This window comes from Chrysochloris asiatica, unplaced genomic scaffold (genome assembly GCF_000296735.1).
Source record: "Chrysochloris asiatica unplaced genomic scaffold, ChrAsi1.0 scaffold00079, whole genome shotgun sequence".
In the NCBI taxonomy this organism is placed as follows: Eukaryota; Metazoa; Chordata; class Mammalia; order Afrosoricida; family Chrysochloridae; genus Chrysochloris; species Chrysochloris asiatica.
In genome coordinates, this window is record NW_006408597.1 from 705855 (window position 1) to 719668 (window position 13814).

Sequence of the window (13814 nt, forward strand, 5' to 3'; positions counted from 1 at the left end):
TGCTCCCGTAAAGATTTACAGCCTCGGAAACCCTGTACAGGGTCGCTATGGGTCGGAACCGACTCGACGGCACTAAACAACAACAACATCCTCTCTGTATGCAGGATTGATAGAGACGGGCAACTTAGATGTGGCACTATGGGTTAATGCGCCAGACTGCAAAGCCGTTGAACTGCAAGGTCAGTAGTTCAAGCTCACCAGCTGCTCCTCAGAAACACTATACAGGGTTGCTATGGGTAGGAACCGACCTGACAGCACTTCATAACAACAACCTAAAATGTATGGGGCTATAAAGGCACGAAGTAACTGGCTTACAATTTTCAAGAGGGAGTTTAGTTTCAGAGTATGTGGGGGAAGGTAGAATCTCTGCTGAATAGTTTTCATTTTGTCTAGATGGCTCTGGTGAAAGTAGATGGGGATAAGATTCTTATGATTCAATAGTGAGTAATTGTTGTCATGACTAATTGCAATTGTCACAACTGTAAAGGTAGAAGTTTTGTATCAAAAACAGGGTAGTAGTTAATCTTACAGTCCATGAAAAGAGAACCCTAGAACCATGAAGGGAGAAGAGCACGAGCAGACTGTGGGACTCAATCCAGAGAAGCAGTGACACCAGAGATGGAGACAGAGAGCAGCTGAGGACTCCAGACTCATGAAAAGAGAAAGGCTGTGTGCTGGCAGCCAGGTGCTGGTGACCAGGAGGCAGGCTCACAGAATATGTCCTTTGGTTGTTTAAATATTATATATTCCTGAGCGTTTCTGTGTACATCCCCCTCACCAAAAGAAAAAAACAGAGGGAATAACAGCAAATACTGTTGAATGATGATGCATGGAAGAGACTGGACTGGAGATCATAACTGTTGCAATGAAACAATGAATGTAAAATGGATGTTCCCCCATGTAAACGATCACTCAATTCACTTTAAAACTTAAAACATAAAAACAAACACATAATATTGTGAGGATAGCACAGGATCAGTTTCACTGTTGTGCATAGAGTTGCTATGAGTTGGAACCAACTCGACAGCACCTAACAACAACGCATTAGGAATGTATTATGGTGTACTCCAAAAAGACACTTCACTTAGACTCAAATGGACTGATGAGTTTAAGGTCTGTTTCATTATTTATAAACCATCTCAGACACCTTGAGGCATTTGCTTGGCATGGAGGCTCAGGACCATAATCTTAGGGGATATCATGGTCCAAAGACAACGTTCTGCATCCTACTTAGGTGAGTCGTAACTGTGATCTTAAATGTTCATGAGTAGTCATCTAAAGTGCAAGCACCAGTCTCTCCCTGTGTAGAGGAAAGAAAGGTGATGAAAAGGCTTAGAATCAATTAGTCCCCTGGACTAATGGACCATATGAACATCAGTCTCCATAACCGTGAAGCCAGAAAAACTACATGGTGCCAGGCTACCACTGCCAACTGCTCAGAAAGGGATCACAGATCCCGAGATAGGGTAGGAGAAAATGTGGAACAAAACTCAAAATCAACAAACGAAAAAAAACCTGTTTTATTGGAACCTTGAGTCTATGGCTCTTGGTCACCCTTTGGGTCTGGAATTGAACTCACCCAGTTACCCAATTTTCAGTCAGGCAATAGGTTTACTGGGGGGACTGGGGAGTGGACACTAACACTAGCAAAATTAGTGAGGTATGCACAACATAGACCAGTTAACAATTTGAGATGAAAAAGGCAGCGTTTACCTAAGGACAATATTCAGAAAGGTGGGCAAAGGAGAAGGAATGGAAAGCAGAACCACAGGATGTGGGACAGTGAGGCCGCATTGAGGAGACTGCATTCGAGATTAAACTGAGTATGACTTGGTGGATGGAAAGCTGATGATCTGCTCTATCTATAACCCTTCTCTCAATCCACATGTGAGGGGAAAAAAAATCTTAGCATCTGGGCTCTAATTATGAAATACCTATCCATCCTCAGCTCAACTTTACTATGATGTCTTAAAGGTTGGTTTGCTATATTTAGGTATCACAAATACCTCTTTCTTATCCACTGCCCCCTTCAGAAATTTAAAACAGTTACTCAGTTTTTAATATACAGGAGAGCTCCTTAAAAATGTATGTTCCTGGGTGTAACCTCCCAAAATTCTGCAATGATTTCCAGTGCCTGCATTTCACACAAGTACCCCAAGTATTCCAGATAAAGATGGCCCAGGGACCACAGCCTGTATATAACACTGACTTAGTCTAGGACAGTAATTTCCAAACTTTACTGATGGACACCGACTCCTCACTTAACAACCCATCTCGTTAGGCCAACAATTCACATTTATAACAATAGTGAAAAATCTACTATCTGACTCTTTTGTGCATTTAAACTGTACATCTGTGAGTAGCGAACACCAGCCAGAGTGACGCTGGTTGCGATGGTTAAGATTAGGGCTCAACTTGGCTAGGCTGTGATTCTCAGTAGTATAGCAGTTATGTGATGATGTAGTCATCTTCCATTTCTGCATAATGCAATTTTCATATAATGACCTGTCTCTGGAGCCTAACTGTGCTGATAACTGAGAGTGTGTGCACAGCTTTCTAGTGTATATTTACCTGGAAAGATAAAGCATCTAGAAGGGGTCATTTAAATATTAACCTCTGGCAAAGGTGATTCCTTAAGTCTGCAATAGGACCTGTGGATGTGTATTTTTAAATAGTACTCCAGGAAAATCTTATCATCAGGGCATTAAAAATGCATAACCAGAGGATAAGAAAAGATGTCCATGATTGTGAGGGTTGAAAATGTAAAAGTAGACGTTTTGTAGCAAAAGGAGGGGAGTGATCGACTTTGCAGTTAGGAACGGAGGTCCCTGGGACCATCAAGGGAGAAAAGTGGAGTGCAGGACCCTATTCAGAGAAACAGTGACGCCAGAGATGGGGGCAGAGATGACGTGGAAAGATGGGAGCGGCTGGGGACTCTAGACCCAGAGAGGGAGAGGGGCTGTGTGCTGATGACCAGAGGACAGGCTTGTAGGATATACCCTTTGGTTGGTTGATGATGCATGGAGGGGATTCATGGCAATGAAACGATATAGGATAGGAGGAATGTAAAGCTATCTCCCATGTAAACTATCACATAATTCACAATAAAACATTACAAAAAAAGAAAAGATATCCAATATTAACAGTCTTTTCAAACTTTTTTGCTTGAATGAATTTGCATGAATTTTGGGAAACAATGTATCTATTCCCTTTCACGTTTGAGAATGTATCTAAGATTTTTTTCATCATTAAAGTTAAATTGATTCAAAGTATCTGGTGAATGGTAAATATTGTTTAAAATAAAAATAAAATTGCAACATCACGCGTATAAATGCATTAAAGGGAATCTAAGTAACAGCTGTCTTCAATACCCATGATCATTCAGGTTTTGAAACCATTATTGAAGAAAAAGCTTTTCTCCCCCAGTAAATCTTTCATTTTTAGTATACTTTTTACGAAAGTTACCATAAATACAGAAAAGTACACAAATCACAAGTGCAGAGCAGGATCAGTTCTTACAAAGCGAAGACCCCTGTGTAACCACGGCTCAGCTCAAGAGAGAGGTCATTCTTAGCACCCCAGAATCTTGCTCATACTTCACAGATATCATCACCCCACTCACCCTGGTTTCTAATTTCTCCATTTCATTTCCCCAAAAGAGTGAAACCAAGCCCATGAGTTGGTTCTGACTCATGGCAACTCCATGTGCTACAGAGTAGAAGGTGTTCGACAGGGTTTTTAATCTTTATGGAATCAGACTGCTGAGACTAGTTTGCACAGTGCCACCGGGAAGGCTCAAAGCCACCACCCTTTAAGGTTAAGCAGTCGAGTCCACACCATCTGTACTACCTAGGGACCTCCCCAAAGTCCTGGTGTAGCACAGGAGGATCAGCGCTGCACTGCTAACTGCAAGGACAGTGGTTCAAATCTACCAGCTGCTCCTTGGAAACCCTATACGGGATGACGATGAGTCAGAACTAACTCAACAGCATTTAGCAACAAGAAGATATATTTAAAATACTTGTAATCTTTTAAATTAACATACCTCTCTACAACAAAAATACGTATATAAATTGATAACATAATAAAATCTGCAAAAGCCAGAACCTGTGTAAAATGGAAACCTAATAGAGAAGAATAATGCAAACATATCCCGCTAGAAATAATGGTAGAAAAGTGTTAACACTGCATCCTATTAAAGGTGGAAAAATGAGTGTCAGAAAAATTAGGCAGTCCCGGCTCTCACAGGTTTCACTGGATAAGATTTTCGCAAATTCCCTGCGATCATAAGGCTATGGTGGTGCTGGTGATGTACCGTGCAGTTGGTTCTGACTCACAGTGACCCTGTATAGGGTATCTGAGGCTGTAAATCTTTACGGGAGAAGAAAACCTCATCCTTCTCCCACAGAACAGCTGACAGTTTCGAACTGCTGACCTTGAGGTTAGCAGCTTGACTCGTAACCACTATGCTACCAGAATTCCTTTCATAAGGCTATAGTTGCAATATATGTGTGTGTGTGTGTGTGTGTGTGTGAGTGAATGTATGTTGTCGTTAGGTGCCATCAGTCAGAACTGACTCAAGCGACCTTATGCACAGCAGAATGAAACACTGTCTGATCCTGGGCCAACCTCACTACTGTTGCCACGCTTGAGTCCATCGATGCTGCCACTTGGCCAGTCCATCTCGTTTGGGTCTTCCTCTTTTTCTCTGACCCTCCACCTTACCAAACATGATATCCTTCTCCAGCGACTGGTCCCTCCTGACAATATGTCCAAAGTATGAGAGACGAAGTTTGGCCCTTGGCCTCCAAGGAGCACTCTGGCTGCACTTCCTCCAAAACGGATCTATTGGTTCTTTCGGCAGCCCATGTCACTTTCAATATTCTCCTCTAACACCGTAACTCAAAAGCATCAATTCTTCTACGGTCTTTCTTATTCACTGTCCAGCTTTCGCATGCCTATGAGGTTATTGAAAATACCATGGCTTGGGTAAGGCGCACCTTAGTCCTCAAGCTGACATCTTTGTTCTTCAACACTTTCAAAAGGTCTTGTACAGATTTGCCTAATGCAATAAATATGACGTTTGACTTCTTGACTGCTGCTTCGGTGAGTGTTGATAGTTGATCCAAGAATGAAGTCCTTGACAACTTCAGTCTTTTATCCATTGATAAGACTATATATATAGAGTTGTCTTACATCTTTACATAAATATTGGATTATCATTGCAGTCTTAAGATCATGGCCACTGTTGTTGTAGTGTGCAGTCAAATCAGTTCTGACTTACAGCAACAGTGACTGTCTGTAAAGGGTTTGCGAGATTGTAAATCGTTACAGGAGCAGTGAGCTTCATCTTTCTCCCATGGAGCAGCTGGTGAATTCGAACAGCTGACCTTGTGGTTAGTAGCCCAATGCATAGCCCACTACGGCACTATGCCACTCAATTCTTTGACCTCCCTCTTAGTTGTACATCAAAAATCGCAAAATGACCTGTCGTTAAAAATTATATTTAAGAATCTATTAGCTGACAACTTGATCATGTCCTACTTCAATTTTGTTAAGAGCAAAGAAACAAAACTCACTATCATGCAAAACCAATTTGTCATGCTAACACTAAAACTCAAATTAGAGACCAGGTTTCATTGTAGAATGTTTGTTTGGATCCCTTGACATTTTTACACCCATGGACATTACTGAGATTCTAGATGAGTCATTCTTTCATAAAAGGGAAAACAACTGAGAAAGGAGGAGAGAAAGGAGGAAATCAAGTGCTCTCAAGCAACTCAATTTTAAGAGAGAGAATTTAAGGGAGTTGGGATCCAGGAATTGGCTCATTTTAAAGCATCCATGTCAACAAAGCTCTAAGAAAGTCTTTAGATATCCCCAGAGATATAAATACCTTGGTTTGATTTGCAAACTGTTGCCCTATATCACAGACTAGTGTTTTTATTGACACTAATTATCACTGTGGTTACATGCTCCAAAGCAGCTACAACAGTATTACCTGGGAAAGTGATTAACCTTTTGTGCTTCAGAGAGGGTGCGAAGTAAGAAGGGCTTCAGGTGGGATCCAGTCCACATTAGGTTATAGTCCGTGCTGCTCGGGTGAACCTGGGGGCACATAAGAAGACAAGGAAGTAAACACCGTCAGAGTTAGCCCCTCTCCAGGAAAACAATGGCAGGAAAGGTCACTGTGGTTTTCAGCCACAGAGCAGTCTAGGATGTGGCCTAGATAGGATGTGAGTCGAGGATCTCAGAACATGGAATAACCAAGGTGCAAAAGTAAAATAAATTAAACTGTCTATTAAAAATGACAACAACACTGTCATCAATCAATTCCGACTTATAACGACCCTATATAGGGTCTCCAAGACTGTAAATCCTTACAGGAGCACGAAGCCTCATCTTTCTCCTACAGAGAACCTGGTGGGTTTGAATTGCTGACCTTGAGGTTAGCAGTCTAACACCTAACCCGCTGCACCTCTAGTCTGATATTCCTACAGATCAAAGTATGAGGGCCCAACCCCGAAACTCTTTTCTCAGATCATCCTCATGTCCTTTTACATGCTGACCATACAGTACTGGGCCCTGGTGTGGCACTGTAGGCTAAGCACTGGACCGTAAGGTTGGTTTGAAACATAAGGTCGGTGGTTCAAATCTACCAGTCACTGCTTGGAAGGCCTATAAAGGGTCGATATGAGTCAGAACCGACTCAAAGGCACTTAACAACAACAAGAACATACAGTACTAATCAGATCTAAAATTTTATAGAGGCAGGCCAATTTAGACTTCACTTATTCATTCATTGGAATTCATTTGTCTATTCATGGAACACGTGCATATCTATGTCTGTGATGTGACAACCACCATGCTAAGCAATGAAGATAAATGAGACAAGACAGGAAATTAACTGGTATTAGAACTGCTTCTAAACCTCTACTCCAGACTAAGATAAGGAAAAGTCGAGCAATCAATTTTCAATTGTCTCACTACCTCAACTGGAAATCTGCACAACCCATTTTTGGTGACAACTCCCCAATTTTTCTATATCTCTTTAGGGAACTTACTCCTTGGTTTCAAAAGATCTGCCAATAACCCACTCAGCCTTTCCCCAAAGGACTGGATCCATGACCCAACTCAATCAGTCATTCCACCTCCTGTATAGTAGAGTTGATTGCTTCCTTGAGGACCTGAAGATTCCTGTTCCCAGATCTCAGAGGTGTTGTGATTTGTCTCCTTCCAACAGCCTGCCTTTCCAGCTACTCCCCTGGGTATGTCAGCCACCCTGTCCATAGTCTTCCTATACGTCCCTTCTGGCTTAGGTTAGCCAGAGTCCAATTCTGTTGCTTGCCATTTATTGTTGTTGTTAAGTGCCTTCGAGTCGGTTTCAACTCATAGCAACCCTGCACAGAGTGTTCGAGGAGCAGCTGTTGGGTCTGAACTGCCAACTTTGTGGTTCGCAGTCCACTGCTGATCCTAATTTAGGGTCACACCAAGAGTCTTTTTTCCGCCAAGAAAAAAAAAAAAGGGGGGGGGTGTGTGTGGAAATGTTTGTCATGTACTACTAGGAGAAATTTGTAAAAATGTTTAAATTCAAGTTCTCAACATCACTAGGCATTATGGGTCCCTTGTACTTTAGAGCTGTCCTGGTTAATTGGCAAAGTCACTTCGGTGGCTTGGATTTCAGCTGTTGCACAAATTAGGTAAGGAAGTCAAAATGAGCTTACTTCATGAAACCCATCAGCATCACTGATACAACAGCTGTAACCATGGGCTCCAACGTGAAGGCGGCGCAGGTGCAAACAACATTTCGTCCTGTTATTCTTAAGGCTACCAGGAGCTGGAGTCAACTCAATGGCAATTAACAAGAATGAGAGGTAAAACTGGGCTTACTTCATGAAATCCATGGGCTGTCAGAATGCTGCGTACCAGGCGACTGTCCGTTCGCACAATCTTATAAGACAAATGATAACGTTCTAAGGAAAAACACAGAATCAAGTTCAGTAACCAGAATATTAACAAATGGATCACAAGATGGTAGACTGCTTCACTGTCCTCACCACCACCATATATATATATATTACTATGTGTGGTTGTTGTTAAGTGCCGTCAAGTCAGTTCTGACTCATAGTGACCTTGTATAGGGTTTCCGAGGAGCAGCTGGTGGGTATGAACTGACAACCTTGTGGTTCGCTGTCCAGTGCTGATCCTACAGCGCTATACCGTGAGTCTTGCTACTGTATGTTGTCACTGAGTTGGTTCCAACCCATGTACAGGGTTTCCGAGGAGCAGCTGGTGAGCTTAAACTGCCAACCTTGTGGTTCAAATGACTTTGCTATCCAGCGCATTAACCCACAGTGCCACACCAGGACTTCTGCTATTGTATAGGGTCCAGATTATTGTGAACCAACGGTTCTTAACCTGAAACTCTTTTGGATCAGTAAACATGGATAAGGAAAAAAGCACATCTTTGCTTTAACTGGTTTCTAGATGAACTTGAATATTGCTTTCAATAATGACTGTGGCTAACAAAGTAGAACCATATTAACAGTGTGACGGATAACAGATAATAGGTGTTTTCATTTATTCTACAATTGGTTTCCATTACCTCAAAACATCGCTTTATTCTCACAGTATTTACAAATTATGGTGATTAACATTTTACATTAACATAAAAGTACACACACTCCAATTTTAATGATTTTTATAACTGTAGTTGAATACAATTGGTTTCTTTTGTAATACTATATGTTTTTTATACCCTTAAAGACATTATCTGGGAAGAGGCCTATAGCTTTCTGCAGACAGCCAAAGGGATTCACTGCACCAAGAGGGTTAAGTAGCCCTGCTCTAAAAAAATCCTCTGTGCCCCCAGTAATGTCAATTTTAGACCACAGACTATATAAACTAGTGACTCGAGAGCCATGTTCAGCCTGCACACATGGTTCAATCAACACTCATGGGTTTAAAAATAAAATCGAATCAGCTGCTAACCTTTTAAACCTAGAAGGACTCATATAAAACCTAGATGTCTGGCTGCTCTTGAGAAGCCTGGCAGTCATGGTGCTCTCTCCATGGCATCGCTCCCTCAGGACAGGTCTACAGGGTCCGGGCAGCATAGACCACACCTGGCCTGCTTCACTCCTTCCCAGGTCCTGCTAGGTCCCTGTACGGAGGTGTATGTGTGGTCCAGGTCTGACAGGGAAGCCTGCAGTCACATAAGATTTCTACCACAGTAAAATCTAGGCAAGCTGGAACCTGGGTCAGGTAGAAAGTTATCAGAGAAGGAGAACACAAATATATCCCACTTATACAGAGCAACAGGCAAGTGGGGAGCTGCATCCTGTCAAAGGTAGAAATCTTGCAAGAACAAGAAAAACAAGGCAGTCTCATCCAGTTTTGTCTCTCACAAGTCTCACTGTATCTCCAAAGACTGATGTCTACTTGAAGGAGGCCTGGTTGCACAGTGGCTTGAACACTTGGCTGCTAACTGAAAGGCAGGTGGTTGGAACCCACCAGCAGATAATCTCTTCGGCGGGGCCTGAAGTAGGACACAATAGAATAGTAGTATAGCATTTCCAAGGCTGTCATCTTTACAGAAGCTGACAGCCACATCTTTCTGCTGCAGAGCTGCTGGTGGATTTAAACTGCCATGCTTTTTCAGATAGTAGCTGAGCACTGACCCACTGTGTCAACAGGGCTCCTTAGAACTCTGCCTAGGGACTACATATCAGACAACAGTATTTTATCAATGACAGATCTCCTGCGTACGATCTTACAAATACCTTCTGAAATAAGTGTTCAGGGATCTTGAACTAATCCTCAAATGGTCCCAGGTATGGCAAAATTTAATAATTGGTAAATCTACGAGACTAGAACACACGTGTTTAATTAAATCTATTTTAAAATGGTTTAGAGAAATGAAGAAAATCAGGACTTTTCAGGATGGCAACTATAAATCACGAATGTCGCCATTTTCTAACATGTGAAAGTCCCAGCACTGTTCCTGCTGGAGCAAAGGGAGCGTCGCGCACTGCTCACCTCTGAGCCAGATCACGGGGAGGACATAACAGGGTGTGTGGAAACTGAGAGGCTGATACATGGGGCTGGGCACGCAAGAGAGGGGACCAGTCAGACAGAAAAGGTCTCTGGAGATGGACCACCCGGGTTCAAATCCTGTCTCTACCACTTTCTGACTCTAAAATGTTCATTTCTCTGTGCTCAGTTGGCCCACCTGTAAAATGAGGCGACCCAAACAAGATTCAATGGATACTACCAGGTAAGAGATTGCTGGTGAATCGGATGTTGCTGTCACTTCAATTCCACCAGGACACCACAGAATTCAGTGCTTAATACACAGGGTAGCTGGAAGTTCTAAATTGGTTAATATCTGCAAAGCATTCTGAACAACCACTCTAAAATACACAGGATTTTACTCTGGTACATATAGTACATCTCTGAAAATGGAAATGGTGCATAGCAAAATCTAACATTTCAAATGATATATAGTAACTGCATAGCTCTTAAAATGTAATCTTACTGGATGGTGCAGGACAGGGCAGTGTTTTGTTCTGTTGCACAAGGGTCACTATAAGTCAAAACCTACCTAAACTTACTCAGACTTAAGTAGGAAATTGAACAGACACAAGTAGGAAATTGAACAGAACAAAAGAAGAAATTGATCAGGTCATCAAAAAACTCCCAACCAGAAGTCCAGGCCCATATGGCTTCATGGGTGAGTTCTACCAAACATTCAGGGAAGAACTGTCACCAATTCTACTCAAATTATTCAAGAATATAGACAAGGATTGGAAAACTTGCTAATACACTTTATGAAGCAAGCATAACCCTCACACCAAAACCAGGGCAGGTCATCACTAAGAAAAATATAGACCAGTATCCCTGATGAATATGTTGTTGTTGTTGTTAGGTGCCATTGAGTCAGTACCGATCCATAGCAACCTTATGCACAGCAGAACGAAACACTGCCGGATCCTGGGCCAGCCTCACTATTGTTGCCACGTTTGAGTCCATCGATTCTACCATTTGGCCAATCTATCTCATTGGGGGTCTTCCTCTTTTCCTCTGACCTTACCAAACATGATATCCCTCTCCAGCGACTGGTCTCCCCTGACAATATTTCCAAAGTATGAAAGATGAAGTTTGGCCATCTTGGCCTCTAAAGAGCACTCTGGCTGCACTTCTTCCAAAACGGATCTATTGATTCTTTTGGCAGCCCATGGCACTTTCAATATTCTCCTCCAAAACCATAACTCAAAGGCATGAATTCTACGGTCTTCCTTATTCACTGTCCAGCTTTCGCATGCATATGAGGTTATGGAAAATACCATGGCTTGGTCAAGTGCACCTTAGTCCTCAGGCTAACATCTTTGCTCTTCAACACTTTCAAAAGGTCTTGTGCAGCAGATTTGCCTAATGCAATACGTCATTTGATTTCTTGACTGCTGCTTCTGTAGTGTTGATAGTTGATCCAAGAAGAATGAAATTCTTGACAACTTCAATCTTTTCTCCGTTGATAAGAATGTTGTTTATTGGTTCAGTGGGGAGGATTTTTGTTTTCTTGACATTGAGATGTAATCCATACCGTAGGCGGTGCTCTTTGATCTTCATCAGTAAATGTTTTAAGTCCTCTTCACTTTCAGGAGGCAAAGTTGTATCATCTGCATATTGCAGGTTGTTAATTAATGAGTCTTCCTCCAATCCTGATGCCATGTTTTTCTTCATATAACCCAGCTTCTCGGATTATTTGCTCAGGATACAGGTTGAATAGGCATGGTGAAAGAATACAACCTTGTCACACATCTGTCTTAATTTTAAAACATTCAGTGTTCCCATGTTCTATTTGAACAACTGCCTCTTGGTCCAGGTACAGATTCCTCATGAGTACAATTAAGTGTACAGATTCCTCATGAGTACAAATAAGTACCAGAATAATCATACTTCGCAATGTTGTCCATAGCTTGTCATGATCCACACAATCGAAAGCCTTTGCGTAGTCAATAAAGCACAGGTAAACATCTTTCTGATAGTCTCTGCTTTCAGCCAAGATCAATCAGACATCAGCAATGATATCCCTCGTTCCATGGCCTCTTCTGAATCCGGCTTGAACCTCTGGAAGTTCTCTGTCAATGCATGATTGTAGCCGTTTCTGTATTACCTTTAGCAAAACTTTACTTGCTTGAGATATCAAAGAGATTATCCAATAATTTCCACATTCCGTTGGGTCACCTCTCTTTGGAATGGACAAGAATATGGATCTCTTCCAATCAGTCAGCCAGATAGTTGTTTTCCACATTTCTTGGCAGAGTTGAGTGAGTGCCTCTTGTGCCACCTCACTTTCTTAAAAGATTTCAATTTTTATTCCATCAATTCCTGGTGCCTTGTTTTTTGCCAATTCCTTCAATGCACCTTGGACTTCCTCCCTAAGTATCACTGGCTCTTGATCATATGCTACCTCTTGAAACAGCTGAACATTAACCATTTCCTTTTGGTACAGTGACTATGTGTATTCCTTCCATTTTCTCTTGATGCTTTCTGCATCATTCAATAATTTGCTCAGAGAATTTTTCAATAACTAAAGTTGAGGCTTGAATTTTTTCTTCAGTTCCCCCAGCTTGTGAAATGCTAAGCGTGTTCTTCCTTTTTGGTTTTCTGGTTCCAGATCTTTGCACATTTTATTGTAATATTTGGCTTTATTTGTTGGTTTCCCACAACAGTTTATACACGTTTTGATCGTAACATTAGTTGCAATCCCCTCCATGTAGCAGCAGTCTTCCCATTTCCAACTCTTATACATTGCTGATGGAAATGGAAAATGGTACTACTGTTAAAAATAGTTTGGTGGCTCCTAAAATGTTAAACATAGGAATCTTATACCACCACCAACCAAACACCCTCAAATCAATTCCGACTGATAGCAACTTTGTAATAGGGTTTCCAAGACTGTAAATCTTTACAGGAACAGAAAGCCTCATCTTTCTCTTAAGGAATGGCTGGTTTGAACTGCCAACCTTGTGGTTAGCAGTCCTGTGCTTATCCTACAGCATCACCAGAGCTCCAAGAATTGAGAATTCCCAAAGGACTCAGTTATCCTATTCCTACTTTATATCCAAAAAAATCGAAAGCAGGTGTTCACAAAAACTTGCATGTGAACATTCACAGCAGTTCGACTCACAGTAGCAAAAGACAGAACCACCCAAATATCCATCAACTGATGGATCTAAAACATGGTTTATGTCATTTGTGGTTATACAGTATACAGCAACTCCCCAGGTTATAAACTGCTGACTTATACCCACCTCACACTTGCCTTTCCATGTTATGCGTACTTGCCTCACTTTGAAACAAACCAATCCGGGCTGCTGTATGCTGTCAAGTCAGTTCTGATTCAAAGGGTTTCCGAGGCTGTAAATCTTTATGAGAACAGAAAGCCCCATCTTACTCCCACAGAGTGGCTGCTTACCTCACAGTTAGCAGCCCAACACATAACCCACTATACCAGGGCTCCTTGAACAAACCGCTACTTGTAACCAATTCTTCATCACAATCATCCTTCACTTGCTGCAATCATTGCAAAGGCTTGGAGTTTTTTATTTCATTAACAAGAACCACATTCACCTGTTCCAATTTACTTACAAATTTGACTTAAAGACACACTTAGTAATGGATCTCACTTGTAACCCAAGGACTGCCTATACAACGGAATATTTTTCAGCCATAAAAAGAAATGAAGTATGCAACACGTCTACAAGAAAAAGACAAATAACCCAATTAAAAAGTGGGCACAAGATATGAAC

At 41.7% G+C, this 13814-nt stretch overlaps 1 protein-coding gene across 1 annotated transcript in view; it reads right to left on the minus strand.

Annotated features, from left to right (window-relative positions):
- The window catches only part of TTLL5 (tubulin tyrosine ligase-like family, member 5), a 343961-nt gene that overhangs the window by 315944 nt on the left and 14203 nt on the right, over positions 1-13814 (minus strand). The window contains exons 4-5 of the mRNA XM_006865602.1: positions 7891-7973; positions 6002-6108 (exon numbers count right to left, since the gene is read on the minus strand). Coding sequence (XP_006865664.1) covers positions 6002-6108; positions 7891-7973 — 190 coding nt within the window. The remainder of the gene's footprint in view (positions 1-6001; positions 6109-7890; positions 7974-13814) is intronic.